This window comes from Telmatherina bonti (assembly GCF_933228915.1).
Source record: "Telmatherina bonti genome assembly, chromosome: 22".
Classification (NCBI taxonomy): domain Eukaryota; kingdom Metazoa; phylum Chordata; class Actinopteri; order Atheriniformes; family Telmatherinidae; genus Telmatherina; species Telmatherina bonti.
In genome coordinates, this window is record NC_136631.1 from 3,340,523 (window position 1) to 3,361,031 (window position 20,509).

Genomic DNA, 20,509 nt, shown 5'->3' on the forward strand with positions numbered 1-20,509 from the left:
AGTACGATGCGACACAGTGCGATACGATGCGATACGATACGGTATGACATGATACGACACAATACGACACGGTACGATGCGACACAGTGCGATACGATGCGATACGATACGGTACGACATGATACGACACAATATGAGACGATATGTTATGGTACGACATGATACGACACAATACGACACGGTGCGACACAATACGACATGGTACGATGCGACAGTGCGATACGATGCGATACGATACGGTATGACATGATACGACACAATATGACACGATATGTTACGGTACGACATGATACGACACAATATGACACGATATGTTACGGTACGACATGATACGACACAATATGACACGATATGTTACGGTACGACATGATACGACACAATATGACACGATATGTTACGGTACGACATGATACGACACAATACGACACGGTGCGACACAATACGACACGGTACGATGCGACACAGTGCGATACGATGCGATACGATACGGTATGACATGATACGACACAATACGACACGGTACGATGCGACACAGTGCGATACGATGCGATACGATACGGTACGACATGATACGACACAATATGACACGATATGTTACGGTACGACATGATACGACACAATATGACACGATATGTTACGGTACGACATGATACGACACAATACGACACGGTGCGACACAATACGACACGGTACGATGCGACACAGTGCGATACGATGCGATACGATACGGTATGACATGATACGACACAATACGACACGGTACGATGCGACACAGTGCGATACGATGCGATACGATACGGTACGACATGATACGACACAATATGACACGATATGTTACGGTACGACATGATACGACACAATATGACACGATATGTTACGGTACGACATGATACGACACAATACGACACGGTGCGACACAATACGACACGGTACGATGCGACACAGTGCGATACGATGCGATACGATACGGTATGACATGATACGACACAATACGACACGGTACGATGCGACACAGTGCGATACGATGCGATACGATATGGTATGACATGATACGACACAATACGACACGGTACGATGCGACACAGTGCGATACGATGCGATACGATACGGTACGACATGATACGACACAATATGACACGATATGTTACGGTACGACATGATACGACACAATACGACACGGTGCGACACAATACGACACGGTACGATGCGACACAGTGCGATACGATGCGATACGATATGGTATGACATGATACGACACAATACGACACGGTACGATGCGACACAGTGCGATACGATACGGTACGACATGATACGACACAATATGACACGATATGTTACGGTACGACATGATACGACACAATACGACACGGTGCGACACAATACGACACGGTACGATGCGACACAGTGCGATACGATGCGATACGATACGGTACGACATGATACGACACAATATGACACGATATGTTACGGTACGACATGATACGACACAATACGACACGGTGCGACACAATACGACACGGTACGATGCGACACAGTGCGATACGATGCGATACGATACGGTATGACATGATACGACACAATACGACACGGTACGATGCGACACAGTGCGATACGATGCGATACGATATGGTATGACATGATACGACACAATATGACACGATATGTCACGGTACGACATGATACGACACAATATGACACGATATGTTACGATATGTTACGGTACGACATGATACGACACAATATGACACGATATGTTACGGTACGACATGATACGACACGATATGATATGGACACGGTATAACACAATACGATATGGTGCGACACGGTACAATACGATACAATATGGAGACGGTACGACACAATACGACACAGTGAGATACGACACAGTACAATACGACACAGTATGATGTGGAGACGGTACGATACGACACAGTACCGTAAGACACGATACGATACAACACGATACGACACAACACGACATGGTACGACACGGTGCAACACGATACGACGTGATATGATACGGTAAGACGTAATACGACACAATATGACCCAATATGTTACGGTACGACATGATACGACACAATATGACACGATATGTTACGGTACGACACGATACGATACGATATGGACACGGTATAACACAATACGATACGGTGCGACACGGTACGATACGATACAATATGGACACGGTACGATACGGCACAGTACGATATGGACACGGTACGATACGGCACAGTACGATATGGACACGGTACGATATCGGCACGGTATGATATGGACACGGTACGATATGGACACGGTACGATATGGACACAGTACGATATGGACACGGTACGATACGGCACAGTACGATATGGACACGGTACGATATCGGCACAGTACGATATGGACACGGTACGATATGGACACGGTACGATATCGGCACAGTACGATATGGACACGGTACGATATGGACACGGTACGATATCGGCACTGTACGTTATGGACACGGTACGATATGGACACGGTACGATATGGACACGGTATAACACAATACGATACGGTGCGACACGGTACGATACGATACAATATGGACACGGTACGATACGGCACAGTACGATATGGACACGGTACGATATCGGCACGGTACGATATGGATACGGTACGATATGGACACGGTACGATATGGACACGGTACGATATGGACACGGTACGATATCGGCACGGTACGATATGGACACGGTACGATATGGACACGGTACAATATGGACACGGTACGATATCGGCACGGTACGATATGGACACGGTACGATATGGACACGGTACGATATGGGCACGGTACGATATGGACACGGTACAATATGGACACGGTACGATATCGGCACGGTACGATATGGACACGGTACGATATGGACACGGTACGATATGGACACGGTACGATATGGACACGGTACGATATGGGCACGGTACAATATGGACACGGTACGATATCGGCACGGTACGATATGGACACGGTACGATATGGACACGGTACGATATCGGCACGGTACGATATGGACACGGTACGATATCGGCACGGTACGATATGGACACGGTACAATATGGACACGGTACGATACGACACAGTACGTATCGTACGTATCGTGCATCAGATCTTAATAATAAGATCTGATACAGCTTCGCAGTCAGAAACGTGTCGGCTTTTTTTTGCTTCCCGTCGGCCATGTTTGCACGTGATGACCAGCAGCGAGACGACACACCGGGTGTCAGATTCCACGCAGCGGGAGTTTAAAACCTAGGTAAAGAATTTATGTAACGAATCATCTCGGTGGAGCTTAGATTTTTCTCGTGTTTCTGACATGTTGGAGTCCAACTGGCGTCTCTTCTGTGTTTCTTCTCTTCTCCAGACATCGAGCATCCAGATGGCACTCTGCTTCCTGACACGCCATCCCCCCACCAGCTCGGCTTACCCCCCCACGCCCTGGACCCCGGCTTGGCCCACGCACTGCCACCCGGCCTCCATGCCGACCACGACATGCTGACCTGCGGCCAGTGTCAGATGACCTTTCCTCTGGGCGACATCGTCCTCTTCATCGAGCACAAGAAGAAGCAGTGCCAGACGCCGCTGCTGCCCAACGGCTGCTACGACAAGATCCACGACCGAGGAGGAAGAGGAGGAGGGGGTCTGCAGAGTCTTCATCACTACAGCCAGAGGGGGGAGCTGAGGAAGGTGGTGGAGCCGGTCGAGGTCGGCGTCCAGGTGACACCAGAGGAGGAGGAAGTCGTGGAAAGAGGCGAAAGGGGGGAGAAGACACCCATCAAAGGAATTTGCCCAAAGCAGGAGAACACACCAGCAGGTAGGCGCGACAAACACACACACCTGTGTACTTGCTGTCTGACGGAGGAACCTTACGGCTTCACATTTAGTCCAGAGACGGAGCAGAAACGTCTTCCAAGTAAAACCAGCAAGCAGACTTCTGCTGGAGGCCCAGAAGGGCCCGGAAACCCTGCTGTTGATGAGTCATGTGACCAACCTGATGTTCAGAAAGTCCCGTCTCCGTTGTCCGCGGCGTTACCGGTGTCAGAAACCACAGCTCGGGTTGTTTTCTTCTTCAAACCACAGAATCTGTAGTTCGGACTTCATTTCCCATCAAACGTTCAACGTGCCGATCAATAATCAATCATCCTGGACTCATCAGCACTTTTCTCTGGATTTCCTGGAATTATCGGAAGAACCGCCGATAAACGCCAAAAATATTCTGTAAATATAAAAAGGAAAAAAAGAAGCCGCTGCGACTCATTTTGGGGATTTTTGCTATTTTTTATGGTTTAATGTTTGATTTTAATCGCCGTCATTGTCATGGCTTCCTCTTGTATTTCCTGGATGTCAGAATGTCTCTCATATCGTCACAAATTAATGCTACGCTTTGGCAGTGTGACGAAGCAGCAAGGGGACCAGTGGGACCAGTACGACCAGTGGGACTAGTGGGACAGTAGCACCAGTAGGGCCAGTGGGACCAGTGGGACCAGTAGGACCAGTAGGACCAGTGGGACCAGTAGGACCAGTAGGACCAGTGGGACCAGTACGACCAGTAGGACCAGTGGGACCAGTAGGACTAGTGGGACCAGTAGGACCAGTAGGACCAGTGGGACCAGTACGACCAGTAGGACCAGTGGGACCAGTGGGACAGTAGCACCAGTAGGGCCAGTGGGACCAGTGGGACCAGTAGAACTAGTGGGACCAGTCGGACCAGTGGGACCAGTCGGACCAGTAGGACCAGTGGGACCAGTAGGACCAGTGGGACCAGTAGAACTAGTGGGACCAGTCGGACCAGTGGGACCAGTCGGACCAGTAGGACCAGTAGGGCCAGTAGGACCAGTAGGACCAGTGGGACCAGTAGGACCAGTAGGACCAGTAGGACCAGTGGGACCAGTAGGACCAGCTGACCCTACGGGAGGTGGACATAACGACCACGTTGCGATCTGAAAATCACTGACAAACTTGTTAGCTGTTTCCGATCTGAGGTCTCCAATGCGCCCCCTAGAGGACGGAGTCTGAAACACAGACAACAAGCTCCAGGATGGAAATGATTACGTTCACGTCCACTTCTGCTCCGTTACGTATGTAATGAATACGTTCATTTCAAACGCTGCCGTACGTCCCTGTCCTCACACTTCCATGCATGTTTCTCAAGTTGCCATGGTTACTAATTCAGTTCAGCGTTCACGTTTTCAATCTCCAGATCGCCTTCAAAGACTCCCACCGTCTCTGCAGCGGCTCTCAACGTTGCGTTCTTTCTCTTCTCTCGTTGTGTCTCCGTTATCCTGCTCATTGCTGCCCCTGGTGGTGTCTGGTGGTACTGCACCAGGAGATGGATCCGCAAGATGCCCAAAAACGGATCAAATTTCGCCCCCGCCCCCCCAACGCCCCCCAGCACTCGGCTATAATACGACGGAGACTCCGGCCCGAGCAGCTGCTAAAAAAGGTGAAAAGCTCATTGAAATAATGAAGTAAAACAGAAGTCAGAGAGGGAGGGGTCATAAGTTTTTTTTGGGGGGGGGTGCCCAGCAGTTAAAACAACTTCAGGAAAAGATGTTGTGTTTTACCTGACAACGCAGATGAGACTTCCTGTGGTGATGTTTCATGGTTCAGATGAGGAGAAATATTTCAGATTTATGTGATTCAGATCTGAAGATGAAATTAAAAATTTACATTTATCAGCAAAAACGTGATTTTATACGACAAATAATTCAGGTTTTTCCTCAGAACCAAAATACTGAAAATTAATCTTAACTATTAATTATAACATTATAATGTTATTAAAAACAAGCTGCAGTTATTGCTGCAGGGGGGGGGGGGGGGGGGGGGGGGGGGGGAGGTCGGAGAGTCCCGCTGTCAAGACCGGCATCCATGTTTCTTCAGGCTGCTGCGCGCGCAGGAGGCGTGCAAGCCCCCCTGCCGTCCGGGGAGCTCGTGCGGGCCCGGAGCCACGCGCTGATTGACCGCCGCCCGTAAGCAGGAGCCAATAAGCTGGTATTATTCATATTAATGTGCACACGCGCACACACACGCGCCAGTGAATTAAACTCGAACTGCTCCAAATTATTATTGCGCAATATTTTCTCCAAACAAAAAGCGCAATAAAAGCGAAAATATTAGCGGCGGGATCGCGCCCGGTGTGGCGCGTGCACGGGCCGCGTTCCCCTCCGGTTTCTGTGACATGAAATGAACGGAGGAGTTTTTGCTGCTTGCCGCATCCACCCGCCGCGCGCGGAAAAAAAGCAGCTGTTGCGGTAATTTCACCGCGCACGTCGCGCGCGCACACCGCGCTGACTGACAGGCAACGTGCACGAGCGGCTTTCAGACTCAGTTTTCTAGTAAGAAGCAAAAGAGATGAGCTGCAGGTAAATTTACTCATGGAGACATGAAACCAATGAGACATGAAGTACACACGTGTACATGTACACAGAATACTTCTACTAATACTTCATCATGGGGGGGGGGGATTTACTCTCATCGTCTCGACAACAATAAATAAACTAAACTAAAACGTTAAAACCTTCAGCATGAAGTTTTCTCTCCAACCTGCAAAAACACAAACTTTACTTTTATTTTTAAATAAAACAAAAGATCAGTTTTATTTTTAAAAAATCATATAAAGAAGAAACAAATTCTAATTTTTACATTTAAAACATCTGGAGACACTGCGTGTCACAAATAATAAAAATAATAAAAAATTCAAAGGAAAAATTTTTTTTGTTGTAAATCTAAAAGCAACAAAAATGTTGAAATCTGTTTCTTCAGGAGAAACTGAGGAAAGACGTCTGGATATAAAAACATGGAGTCATTGTGTTTGGAAATAAACCAATAAGGAGACATGAAGACGTGCTTTACCGTACACTTACTGCAGGATTTTAATAAATCATATTATTATATCGCCCTGCGATGGACTGGCGAGCTGTCCAGGGTGTACCCTGCCTGTCGCCCAAAGCCAGCTGGGATAGGCTCCAGCTTCCCCGCAACCCTGAATTGGATTAAGCGGTTTAGAAAATGAATGAATGAATGAATGAATATTATTATATCCTAAATACAGGATAAGTTTACATTTAAATGAATGTTTTAAATTGATGAATTAACAGTTTTAGTGATAAATTATTTTGTCTTGATATCAGAGCTCATGAAGGATGAAATCTTCTGTAATAAATAAGATGAATTTTTCCAGAAAGTTTTGACACCAATCTTCTCAAATCAAGACATTTATGAGATATTTAGAAGCGGAGTTGGTCTGGTCCAGATAATATCATCGGAACGCTGATTCTGCCGAAAGTAGTTTCATTGAATGACAGCAAACAGCTGTCAAACATCAAATTAAATTACAAATTGAATTGATTTAATATAATTTAAAAAGAAAAAAAACAGGTATGACATCAGTATCAGACATAAAAAATTTTTTCAAACTATTTGGAAATTAGATCAATCACATCTGTGTTAGCATGGCGTATTGACGTTAGCATTATGTTAGCATGGTGTTACAATAGGATTAGCAGCATTTTAACATGTTAACATGAAGTTATCATGGTGTTTCAGCCCAGTTTTATTTTACTCTACAGTCATTTAAATCTAAATGACTGTAGAATAGAATAGCTTTAACATGCTGTTAGCATGCTGTTATGTGTAATTGGTAATGTCCATAATTTCCAAAATAACCGATCATTTCCAGACTTGTTACATAATTTGGGGACGTCTGTTCAGATTTTTTTATTGAAGTTTTTTATTTTTACTTATTCCTTTGAAGTTTTTTATTCTAAACAAATATTTCTTCTTACTGATGAACTAGTGGTTTAGATGACGGTTTATAATTTCATAACCGTAAAATTTTATTAATTCCAAACTTAAGATATATCAAACACTTAAACACAGGCTGTGTAGGAGGTGATGTAGATCCCCCCCCCCGCCCATCCTGCCATGTTTCATCCCAATCCCAATCTAAAGAGCCACGCCCCCACCCCATCTCCTGGGATTTGAACTGCCAACCATCCGGTCACACCTGGCAGGTCACTGATCGGGTTCGCTGGCAGCGAGTTCTGAAACGTGTCATTTTAACGCTCTCACACACTGTGTGTGTGTGTGTGTACAGCCAGTCACACGTCTTAAATTCAGACATTTAACTCAGTCCACACACACACACACACACACACACACACACACACACACACACACACACACACACAGCAGAAAGTAATTTGACAAACTATGAAATGACACCTTTTTAATCTGACAGGCCATATGTGTGTATGTCTGCTTTTACACATTTTTGCTGCGCTTTTTTCCTGAAAATGCACACGCACACACACACACACACAAATACAAACATTTTACGTTATCAGGCAAAAAAAAAGATAAATCAGGTTATTAAAGGCAGAACGTTCCTTTTCCTTCTGTTTAGATGGAAACACACACACACGTGCGCATGCCTCTGTGGTGTTTACCATGTTTATTTATCTTGCAAATAAAACAAAGACTGAAGAGAGAGCTGTGGCAGTGTGTGTGTGTGTGTGACTGCGTTGTTCCAGTAGAGCTGGAGCCTCTCGGATGGAGCCGCGGTCTTGTTGAGGTGGTAATTACCCTGCTGTGTATCTCCCTCTCCTCCATGCCCGCCTCTCTCACGCTCTCCGTGCACGTGCACCCGTGCACACGGCGGTGCTGGCGTGAGCTGAAGCGACTTCCTGTTTGCTCAGACTGAAGACTGCTGCTGTTGGAGGAAAGCGCCGGTTGTCAGGCTGAACGCCGTGCAGCGGGGTCAACGTTTCGGAGCATGATGACACTTTAACATGAAAAAACAATCATTGAAATCTTGTTGATGTAAAAGTTTAAGTTTCCTCCAGTATCAACAGAATGCAAGAGAATTTATCTGTAAATTGTTTCCCTGAGCTTCTGATCCGGCTGGAGAACCTCAGGCTTTTACTTTTAGCTCTGCACCTGTTAGAAAGCTGAGAAATGACGGATAATAAACTGTTTGGGACTCCATGAGAGAAATGCCGCTCATGTCTGCAGCCTGTCTGGGATCAACCAGAACCGTTCTAACCCGACCGGTTCCATCCAGCTTCCTGAGTCCGTCTGAATAACATCTTATTTACGGTTCGGGTGTCTGGGAAGGTTCGTTTCTTCTGTGTCAGATCTTCTCCTCCCTCCACGTCTCCGCTGTGAAGCCTAGACACCAAGCCAGGGCAACCCAAGGCCGGCAGGAGGAGACGGGGCCGAGCAAGGCAGAGAACTAACAGAGAGAGAGAGAGAATGTCTCTCGTCCTTTAATAAAATGCCTTCCTGCCCCCCCCCCCCCCCCCCCCCCCCCGTCCGTCTCTGCCGCGTTAATCACTTTGCATGCACTCATTTAAATATTAAAATTTTCTTTAATCATCAAAGCCAGTGAGCATCATGCATATTCATATCATCTCACCCCCCCCCCCCCCCCCCCCCCCCGCCCCCCCACGCATCCCAGGTTCATTACTCTGCCGTGAAGCCATTAGCCGCTTTCCTAATCACACAGTTTACAAACTGTCCCTTACATCAGCGCAGCTAACTAGCAGCGCTAACTAGCAGCACTAACCAGCAGCACTAACTAGCAGAGCTAACTAGCAGCGCTAACCAGCAGCGCTAGCCAGCAGCGCTAGCCAGCAGCACTAACTAGCAGAGCTAACTAGCAGCGCTAACCAGCAGCACTAACTAGCAGAGCTAACCAGCAGCACTAACTAGCAGCACTAACCAGCAGCACTAACTAGCAGCGCTAACCAGCAGCACTAACCAGCAGTGCTAACCAGCAGCACTAACTAGCAGCACTAACTAGCAGCGCTAACCAGTGGTGCTAACTAGCAGCGCTAACCAGCAGCACTAACCAGCAGTGCTAATTAGCAGCGCTAACCAGGCTAACACACCGGCATCCCTCCAGCTGACTGAGCCGACTTGCCATCCATCCCAGCGGCGTGACGGCGAGTATTTGTCAAGAGGCTCGGCGAAAGCCTCATTTGCATAATGACTTTGTAGTTCTGCATGAATAAAATTTGCATATAAGGCTGCGTTAATTACTCTGATCAGCTTTTTCTGCATTCAGGATGTTTTTATCAGCAACTTGCAAAATCTGATGTCCTGTGATGAAATGGAGGATGAGGACGGGTGGCGATGATGAGGTGGGGGGGGGGGGGGGGGGGGGGGGGTGAAAGATGGCAGATTGGTGGGGTTTGCTTTGAGCCCCGTTTTCTCCTCCTTTAACTGGCAAGAGCGAAGCATAAACCGTCCGGGCGGCTGGCGGCCGTTTCTCACGCCGTTTCCTCCCAGTTCTTCGTTTCTTCCACGTTTCTAACCGGGTCTAAGGTGTTGACGCAGAGCTCGTCAGAGCGTCAACAGGGACGCCGCTCTGACCTTTGACCTGCTTCATAAGGCGGAGTTTTACGTGTTGATTCAGATAGAAGTCGAGTCGTTCCACGTCTTCCTGCTACTATCTACCTGCTGTCCTCACTGCAGCACCTCCACCTCAGCTGCATCCCAAACGTCTTCTTGGCTTTACGTCTTCCAGCCATAGAGGATCATTATTTTCCTGCTTTTCTCATCACTTGTTGATCTTTGGCTGCTCCTGATTGGACGTTACCGTCAGTTTAAGCTCTCTGATTGGTGGAAAGTCTGACAGGAAGTGTCTTCATCATCATGTCCAGGTGAAAATAGAGGTCTCTTAGCAACATGGTAGTGATGGTGATGAAGATGTGATAAATAATGGTGGATTTACCATCTAGAGTCTCTGAATAAACACTACATCTGGATTGTAGACCTCCTGGACGGATAGAAACGCTGGAAAACCTCCGTTGATCAGCTGGAGGGTCACATGACCAGCTGGAGGGTCACATGACCGTCCAGATGACGTCTGGTTCATCAAGCTGGCAGTCCGACAGCGCCGCTTAAGTCCAGGTCCTCGCCCCCCCCCCCTGCATGTTTCATATGTAACCCTACTTTAACACACCTGAAGTAAAGGCTCGTCACCGGCTGCGTACAACTCGATGGGAAGATTCAGTACCGCGTTTGGGAAACGCTGTTTTAACGCGCCTGTCACCAAGTTACTGGAGAAAGAATCCCGTTTGTTCTGCGTCAGGTATTCCTACCATCACTCCTGTTCGCGCTTCGTGACGGTGGCCCGGAAGGCCAAATTAACGCAACGACGACTTCAAAAACATGAATTAAACTTGTGTTTTATTTCTTGTTGAGGTTTGCCCTTCAAGGCCACCGTACCTAATGTGTGACAGGAATGGAAACAGATTCATGTGGAATTAATACGTCATGTTTTTATTTATTTGCACGTTAACGCATAAACAGCGGGAAGAAATGGAAACAACAGCTGCTCGTTCTGCCGCGCTGTCCGACTCATGGCCGCCGCTCTCCTCTGCTGCCGTCTGCCGGCATTCAGCGGCGGCCAAATCACCACTTAACAAAAGCTCATTTCTCACTTGGTTAAACTGGGGGGATTAGGGGCCCTGCGTCGGCGTGTTTGGAGACCAGGACGGGATGGAGGGATGTTAGGAGAGGATTTAAACCTCAATTACAAGAGACTGAGGAGGTGAAGGTGCGACTTTGCTGGAAATGTTTGCCGTTTTGTTGTGTGGAAGGCGGTGTGTGTGCATGCAGCCTGACAAATACATGCTGATCCCTTGTTTAGGGTTTAAATCTCCAGTTCCTGCTGGGCTGGAGACTCGCCGCGGCCGTCAGATTCAAAGCCTTCAGATCATTAACTCTTCTTCTGCTACTTTATTGTTGCTAGACGCAACGACGTTTTGTCCACAATGATTCACAATGTTTCATCAGGAAACCTGAAAAACCAGATTTAACATCTGAAAAGACGACGATGAGGGTTTCCACTTCATCAGCAACATGTTGTCCCATGACTACAGAGATTCCTTCTAATTCTCTCAATCTGTAGACGACGTCAACCATGTCGATGGCGGGATCTCTCAGATCCAGTTTGTCTCGGAGTGGGAAGAAAGGCTGCAACGATGAGTCCACGCGTGGCGTTATAAACGCCGTGACGGCCGCGTTGTAAACGCCATGACGGCCGCGTTATAAACGCCATAAGACCGTGTTATAAACGCCATAAGACCGTGTTATAAACGCCATAAGACCGTGTTATAAACGCCATAAGACCGTGTTATAAACGCCATAAGACCGCGTTATAAACGCCATAAGACCGCGTTATAAACGCCAAAAGACCGTGTTATAAACGCCAAAAGACCGTGTTATAAACGCCAAAAGACCGTGTTATAAACGCCAAAAGACCGTGTTATAAACGCCAAAAGACCGTGTTATAAACGCCATAAGACCGTGTTATAAACGGCAAAAGACCGTGTTATAAACGCCAAAAGACCGTGTTATAAACGCCATAAGACCGTGTTATAAACGCCATAAGACCGCGTTATAAACGCCATAAGACCGCGTTATAAACGCCATAAGACCGCGTTATAAACGCCATAAGACCGTGTTATAAACGCCATAAGACCGTGTTATAAACGCCAAAAGACCGTGTTAACGCCAAAAGACCGTGTTATAAACGCCAAAAGACCGTGTTATAAACGCCATAAGACCGTGTTATAAATGCCGTAACGGCCGAGTTATAAATGCCATAAGACCGCGTTATAAACGCCGTAACGGCCGCGTTATAAATAGTGTGAAGGCTGAGTTATAAACGCCGTAACAACCGTGTTATAAACTCCGTGACGGCCGCGTTATAAATGCCATAAGACCGCGTTATAAACGCCGTAACGGCCGAGTTATAAACGCTGTGACGGCCGCGTTATAAATAGTGTGAAGGCTGAGTTATAAACGCCGTGACGGCCGCGTTATAAATGCCGTAATGGCTTTGCTAATAAAACGCTGTTCCGGGCGACTCAACCCCGCTTACCAACCGGGGCTTTTCAGACAGCAGAAGAACTCTAACCACCCAGCAAACGACGCGAAGCACCGCAGGAAGTTCTGGGGGCAGTGTCGTCCTGCAGCGTCTTTGTTTAAACAACGAAGAAGAAACTGACGGCGGCACATGTTTCCACAGTTTGGGGATATTACAGGTGAAATGTGTCGTCTGCCACGCAGAGTCGGCGTACCACGGCAGCACGACGATCATGATGAGCATCTGGAAGGAAAGCAGCCCGGAGTCATGGTTTCCAACGTTCCTGATGGCAAAGTTAGCGTTAGCTAAAGTTAGCATTAGCGCGTAGCGATGTGCTGCTGTTACCGCTGCCAAAGAGCTTCTGGTTTTACCGCCGTTTACCTGTTTGTGTTCAAGATAACTCAGAAAGTTATGGAGAGATTTTCATGAGACGTTCAGGAGTCGTTGGAAATGTGAAAAGGAAGAAGTGATTTAGTTCTGGTGGTGATCCGGATCACCGTTTGGATTCAGGAATGTTTTAAAGGATTCTCTTGTTTACCTACAAGTCAGGCTTTTTCAGGATGTAAATAATTATTTCAATGTTATTCTATGGAAATTAAGATGTTAAAATAATTATTTTCTTCTCCTTTTGAGGTAAATTCTGTCCAGCTTGGATGTGACACTATAGCTAAGTTTGGATGTTTCAGAATAAATTAGTAGGAAGATGTTAAGCTTGATATTCAGCTGGTTCAGGATTCTGTTAACGTACTGAAGGACATGATGTTGGGACTGACTGGGAATCAGGAGGACCTTCACATGATGCAGATGGAGAGAGTGGGATAAAACATACTGGAACCAGTAAAAAGAGCTTTTCATGAGACACCTGGAAGCTCACATGGTGGGCGGGACAGAAATAATCGGGACTAATCTATAAATTATTTACAGATTAGTCGACTTATTAAAATAATGGTTAGTTGCCGCCCTGCTGAGGAACGTCTGTCCATCTGCGATCAGGTGGACTTTCTTCCCAGGAGGAGCTAAACTCCATGAGATGAAGATGAAACGGAGACGTGAACGTGATGCAGCAACAAGTCCAACATCTGGACGAGACGCAGTGAGACGCTGGAAAAGGAAAAAAACGATCAGGTGAACTGGCAGCAGGTCGGTAAAGATGGACAGCTGCATCAGTCTGAGACAAACTGGATGTAAAATGTTCAGAAAATCTTCCTGCATGTGAGTCAGAGAATCAGAAGGAATCCCTGTACGCCCAGGAACAAGGATGCTGGTGATCTTTAGTTCCTCCACACCGGACGGGGGTTTCCATCAGCTGGAACTACAGATCCACCGTCTGCCCCTGTTTCCACCCACCGATTCTCACGCTCACCTTCTGACATGTTGCCCATCTGGTCGCTACGGTGACATCCAGGTCAGACGCCGCGCCGAGACCCGATGAGACCAACACGTCCAAACCTCCTCCTCAGAGCCTGCAGGAGAGCAGATCCTCCTCCGCCTCTTCCTCCTCCCCCTCCTCTTCCTCCTCCCCCTCCTCTTCCTCTTCCTCCTCCTCCCCCTCCCCTTCCTCTTCCTCCTCCTCCCCCTCCCCTTCTTCCTCCTCCCCCTCCCCTTCCTCTTCCTCCTCCTCCCCCTCCTCTTCCTCCTTCCCCTCCTCCTCCCCCTCCTCTTCCTCCTTCCCCTCCTCTTCCTCCTCCCCTTCCTCTTCCTCCTCCTTCCCCTCCTCTTCCTCCTCATCCCCCTCCCCCTCCTCTTCCTCCTCCTCCCCCTCCTCTTCCTCCTCCTCCCCCTCCTCTTCCTCCTCCCCCTCCTCTTCCTCCTCCCCCTCCTCTTCCTCCTTCCCCTCCTCTTCCTCCTCCCCCTCCTCTTCCTCCTTCCCCTCCTCTTCCTCCTCCTCCCCCTCCTCTTCCTCCTTCCCCTCCTCTTCCTCCTCCTCCCCCTCCTCTTCCTCCTTCCCCTCCTCTTCCTCCTTCCCCTCCTCTTCCTCCTTCCCCTCCTCTTCCTCCCCCTCCTCTTCCTCCTTCCCCTCCTCTTCCTCCTCCCCCTCCTCTTCCTCCTTCCCCTCCTCTTCCTCCTCTCCCTCCTCTTCCTCCTTCCCCACCTCTTCCTCCTCCCCCTCCTCTTCCTCCTCCTCCTCTTCCTCCTTCCCCTCCTCTTCCTCCTCCCCCTCCTCTTCCTCCTTCCCCTCCTCTTCCTCCTCCCCCTCCTCTTCCTCCTTCCCCTCCTCTTCCTCCTTCCCCTCCTCTTCCTCCTCCCCCTCCTCTTCCTCCTCCCCCTCCTCTTCCTCCTTCCCCTCCTCTTCCTCCTCCCCCTCCTCTTCCTCCTTCCCCTCCTCTTCCTCCTCCTCCTCTTCCTCCTCCCCCTCCCCCTCCTCCTCTTCCTTCTTTCCCCTCCTCTTCCTCCTCCCCCTCCTCCTCCCCCTCCTCTTCCTCCTCCTCTTCCTTCTTTCCCCTCCTCTTCCTCCTCCTCCTCTTCCTCTTCCTCCTCCCCCTCCTCCTCCCCTTCCTCTTCCTCTTCCTCCTCCCCCTCCTCCTCCCCTTCCTCTTCCTCTTCCTCCTCCTCCCCTTCCTCTTCCTCCTCCTCCCCCTCCTCTTCCTCCTTCCCCTCCTCTTCCTCCTCCCCTTCCTCTTCCTCCTCCTCCCCTTCCTCTTCCTCCTCCTTCCCCTCCTCTTCCTCCTCCTCCCCCTCCTCTTCCTCCTTCCCCTCCTCCTCCTCCTCCCACAGCGTGTCACCAACTCCCTGAATCAGAGGAGAACATGAACAAAGCTGTATTATTGATTTCTGGGAGAAACATCCCAGATAAGAGGAGGAGGTCAGGAGGAGGTCAGGAGGAGGTGCTGCCGCCTCCGTTTCCCCCCGTCTGTAAATAAATCGATGCCGCGGTTTTTCGTCCTCGTGTCCCGTTTCCCCGGACAGCTGAAGTTATAATATTCTCTGACTTGTTCGCTGTGAGGCGTCCCGGTGGAACAGCTGCTCTACCTGCTGGAGAGGCGGAGATAGGGGGGGGGGGGGCAGTAACTGAAACAGGCGGGCGTTTCATATCAGCGGCAGATAAATGGCGTGCTGGAGGGAAGTAGCGGGGGGAGGGGGGTTCTGACTGCCTCACAGCGTACGGCTGCATCATCATGGCCGCAGCAGCGCGACCACCCATGCTGGTGTTCACATCTTCCTCCAGCTGTGATTGGTCAGTGGATAAAGCGGGCCCCGCCTCCAGCAGGCCTCCCGCCACGGTTTGGCGAGCACGGCGGCGCCATCTGCCTGGCTGCGTGGAGGGAAATCCGATCTGGACCTGAAGGCCAGTTGTTGGGGCGGAGGTCAGGGTGGGACCTCCGTTTCCGACACGACGCCGCCTGGAAGTCGCCAGAACGGCGTCTGTGAGGGTGTAGTTCCCGTGCCAGGCCTCTAGGGGGGCGGCGAAACCTTAACAACACAACCAGGTGTGCGCCGCCGGTTTTCTGGAGCCTCTCTTCTCATTGGTCTCCTCTTCCAGAGAAATCCACGGAAACGCAGCGTCAGAGGCCAGATGTTCCCTCCGGCGCCGCCGTCAGGCCGAGGCAGAGGCATCACGGGCGTGTGTGCGTGTTCCAGGAGACTCCCGCTTGGCGGTGAGCACGTTACACGACAGGGTGGGAGGGACGAGACCTGAAAAACAAACTCCAGAGAATTTCTGTAAAATGTTCCAAATCTGCGTTTCCTGTGTAGAAAACATGATTGACGTTTGCAACGGGCCAATCAGGGCAGGAGTTGCTCCCATCTCCTTCACGTCTCGCGCTCCAGACGTCAGTTGACGCGACGGTTCCAGCTTCCCTCCAGAAGCACCTTTCTGTTCCACAGACACAGAATTCCTTGTTTTCCTGCTCCGGATTCAGATTAATGGTCCTGGTTTGCCCCACGTCACATGACCGCTGGACAGCGAGGAGACGCCGCAGGGCTGTCTGCGTCCAGCTGGTGAGCTGAGCCGCTAGACGACCCTGTAGGGTCTTCGTTTTCCCGCTTTCTGGGATGGAAGTTTGTGACGTCTTCGGTCACCATGACAACAGATATCACCATGGTCTCATGGAAATCTTTGTCGTCTCCGACGCGAACACACTGACACACACTGTGTGTAAGGTGTGCGTTTTTAACGCAGTGTGCAGAGCGTCTTCCTGCAGACACACACACGGAGGGTCATACACACACCCACCTGCGGTGGCGGTGCAGGGTTAGTGGCGGTGTGGGGTTAGCGGCGGAGCGGCGGTGTGGGGTTAGCGGCGGAGCGGCGGTGTGGGGTTAGCGGAGGTGCGGGGTTAGCGGAGGTGTGGGGTTAGGGGAGGTGCGGGGTTAGGGGAGGTGCGGGGTTAGCGGAGGTGCGGGGTTAGCGGAGGTGCGGGGTTAGGGGAGGTGCGGGGTTAGCGGAGGTGCGGGGTTAGGGGAGGTGCGGGGTTAGGGGAGGTGCGGGGTTAGCGGAGGTGTGGGGTTAGGGGAGGTGCGGGGTTAGGGGAGGTGCGGGGTTAGCGGCGGAGCGGGGTTAGCGGCGGTGCGGGGTTAGCGGCGGTGCGGGGTTAGCGGAGGTGCGGGGTTAGCGGCGGTGCGGAGATAACGGCGGTGCGGGGTTAGCGGAGGTGCGGGGTTAGGGGAGGTGCGGGGTTAGCGGAGGTGCGGGGTTAGCGGAGGTGCGGGGTTAGGGGAGGTGCGGGGTTAGCGGCGGAGCGGGGTTAGCGGCGGTGCGGGGTTAGCGGAGGTGCGGGGTTAGCGGCGGTGCGGAGTTAACGGCGGTGCGGGGTTAGCGGCGGTGCGGGGTTAGCGGAGGTGCGGGGTTAGCGGCGGAGCGGGGTTAGCGGCGGAGCGGGGTTAGCGGCGGTGCGGGGTTAGCGGCGGTGCGGAGTTAACGGCGGTGCGGAGTTAGCGGCGGTGCGGAGTTAGCGGCGGTGCGGGGTTAGCGGCGGTGCGGGGTTAGCGGCGGTGCGGAGTTAGCGGCGGTGCGGGGTTAGCGGCGGTGCGGGGTTAGCGGCGGTGCGGAGTTAGCGGCGGTGCGGAGTTAGCGGCGGTGCGGGGTTAGCGGCGGAGCGGCGGTGTGGGGTTAGCGGCGGAGCGGCGGTGTGGGGTTAGCGGAGGTGCGGGGTTAGCGGCGGTGCGGGGTTAGCGGGTGTGTTCTGCCGCTCTCTTCCAGTAATCCTTCCAATTTGTTAATGTGGAACAGAAATAGCAAAACACACAATCAGTATGTTCAGACCAAACGCGTTTTGAGCGTCAAAAACACTTAAAACGCTGAACGCTCGACACTGGTCACTAAACGGCCACTTCTGTGTCTGACGCCCAAAACGCTCCCAACGCGTCTGCCGCTTGTCTGGAACGAGCGGCAAACGGGGCGGAAATGAGAGGGGGAAAGGCGGAGCTTTCCTTCCGGTCAGTCTGAATGATGGCGGTGCAGCAGAGTGCCGCCGCCCCCCAAACAAAGCGTTGCTAGGCGACGTGTCCTGCTACGTTGCCAAATCAGTAACATAAAGCTTTTTAGCAAGGAATGGTTATCCTAAATACTACACGGAGTAACGGCGTCTCAGCCCCGTGTCTGGGTTCAGGAATCCTCCAGGAGCTGCCAGCTGATCTGATTGGTTGACGCCGCGTCGACCGGCCAAAGTTCAGCTTTTCCATCTCTGGCTTTTGACGCACGTTCCGCGCGGAACGCCGACGCCCAAAATGCTCAAGTATGGTGTCGCCACCAGCTGGGAGGAAAGGCGTGTCGTCTCGCTCCATACCCCGCGTTGGGCTGATAAAACATGCAGGATCCTGTGTTTGCAGCTGCACCGTCTTTCCCACGCAGTGACGGACGACATGTCCTCTTTCCTGCTGGTCCCTCCGGCACGCAGGCCACGGGCCAAGCAGAGGTTTAGGACGGCTTCAGGAAGACATTTAGGGACATCGTCTCTACTACATTTTCTCTCCATGGAAATGTGAAAAAGTTTATAAAATCCACGTAAATCCGACATCAGTGCGACTCGGACAGAAGCTGTTGGAGAGAATCTGAGCGTCCTGAACGCAGAGCCGCCTCCGTGCACGTGCATGTGCACGTGCAGGTTCGTCTCCAGAAAACCAGGATCTGTGGAATAATTGGACGGAATAATCCGACGGCATGAACGGCGCTCCTCTTCCTCCCTCCTCGGTCGGGAAGCGCCGTGGTTTCATTCCGCTGTTTAACCTGTAATTCCAGCAATATTTATGGAGGACTGAGGGGAGAAAATTGGGCCATTAGCCGCCCCAGATGAAAATGAACGGCGCTAACTGCCAGTTGACCTCTGCTCCTTCGCGTCGCCAGCTCCTCTCCCGCTTTTTATTAGCAGCAGCAGTAATTACTGCAAATTGAATCATAGAGAAAACTGGAATCAGCAGGTAATGAGAGGTTGATACTGTGTGGAGGGGGGGGAAGAGGAGGATTACCCGTAAAAAGGAGGGACGAGAGAAACAAACTAGCTTTTTATTCACTGAACAGATTTCTGGCTGGAAAATGTGTTAAAATGCAGCATAATGGATTTCCTGTGTGTGTGTGTGTGTGTGTGTGTGTGTGTGTGTGTGTGTGTGTGTGTGTGTGTGTGTGTGTGTGTGAGCCTGCACACACACTTCTTACTTCCAGTTTATTCATAAAGCTGCAGACACGCCCCAAACATGTTTATTTACAAGTAATTCAATTCAACTTTATTTATACAGCGTCAGATCACGGCAAAGACGTTTTACAGACAGAGAACATAATGAAACCAGTTAATAACAGTCTGTATAAGGAAACCTAGAAAACTCCAAAAACCAAATAAACCAGAGAAAAATCAAATATCCCGTAACAAGATGAAGACGTTTTAGTTGCTTTTTACTGGTTTCAGATTCTTTGCTGGAAACTTCTCTCCCAGTTTCATCCGCAGACAGAGGAAACGGAGAGAAGCTAAAAAGGACGAGAAGAAAATCAGTCTGTAGGTTGGAGACGGAGACGTAGAGGTAGACAGAGACGGAGACGTAGATAGAGACGGAGACGTAGACAGAGACGGAGACGTAGACGGAGACAAAGACGGAGAGGTAGATAGAGACGGAGACGTAGACAGAGACGGAGACAGAAACGGAGACAAAGACAGAGACGGAGACGGAGACAGAAACGGAGACAAAGACAGAGACGTAGACAGAGACGGAGACAGAAACGGAGACAAAGACAGAGACGTAGACAGAGACGGAGACAGAAACGGAGACAAAGACAGAGACGTAGACAGAGACGGAGACAGAAACGGAGACAAAGACAGAGACGTAGACAGAGACGGAGACAGAAACGGAGACAAAGACAGAGACGTAGACAGAGACGGAGACAGAAACGGAGACAAAGACAGAGACGTAGACAGAGACGGAGACAGAAACGGAGACAAAGACAGAGACGTAGACAGAGACGGAGACGTAGACAGAGACGTAGACAGAGACGTAGACAGAGACAGAGACGTAGACAGAGACGTAGACAGAGACAGAGACGTAGACAGAGACGTAGACAGAAACGGAGACAGAGACGGAGACAGAAACGGAGACAAAGACAGAGACGTAGACAGAGACGTAGACAGAGACGGAGACGTAGACAGAGACGTAGACGGAGACAAAGACGGAGAGGTAGACAGAGA

At 50.3% G+C, this 20,509-nt stretch overlaps 1 protein-coding gene across 1 annotated transcript in view; it reads left to right on the top strand.

Annotated features, from left to right (window-relative positions):
• bcl11ba (BCL11 transcription factor B a) overlaps positions 1–20,509 on the top strand; it is a gene marked incomplete at both ends in the record, with an annotated part of 43,732 nt that overhangs the window by 4,299 nt on the left and 18,924 nt on the right. Inside the window, one exon of the mRNA XM_079262669.1 lies at positions 3,387–3,836. Coding sequence (XP_079118795.1) covers positions 3,387–3,836 — 450 coding nt within the window. The remainder of the gene's footprint in view (positions 1–3,386; positions 3,837–20,509) is intronic.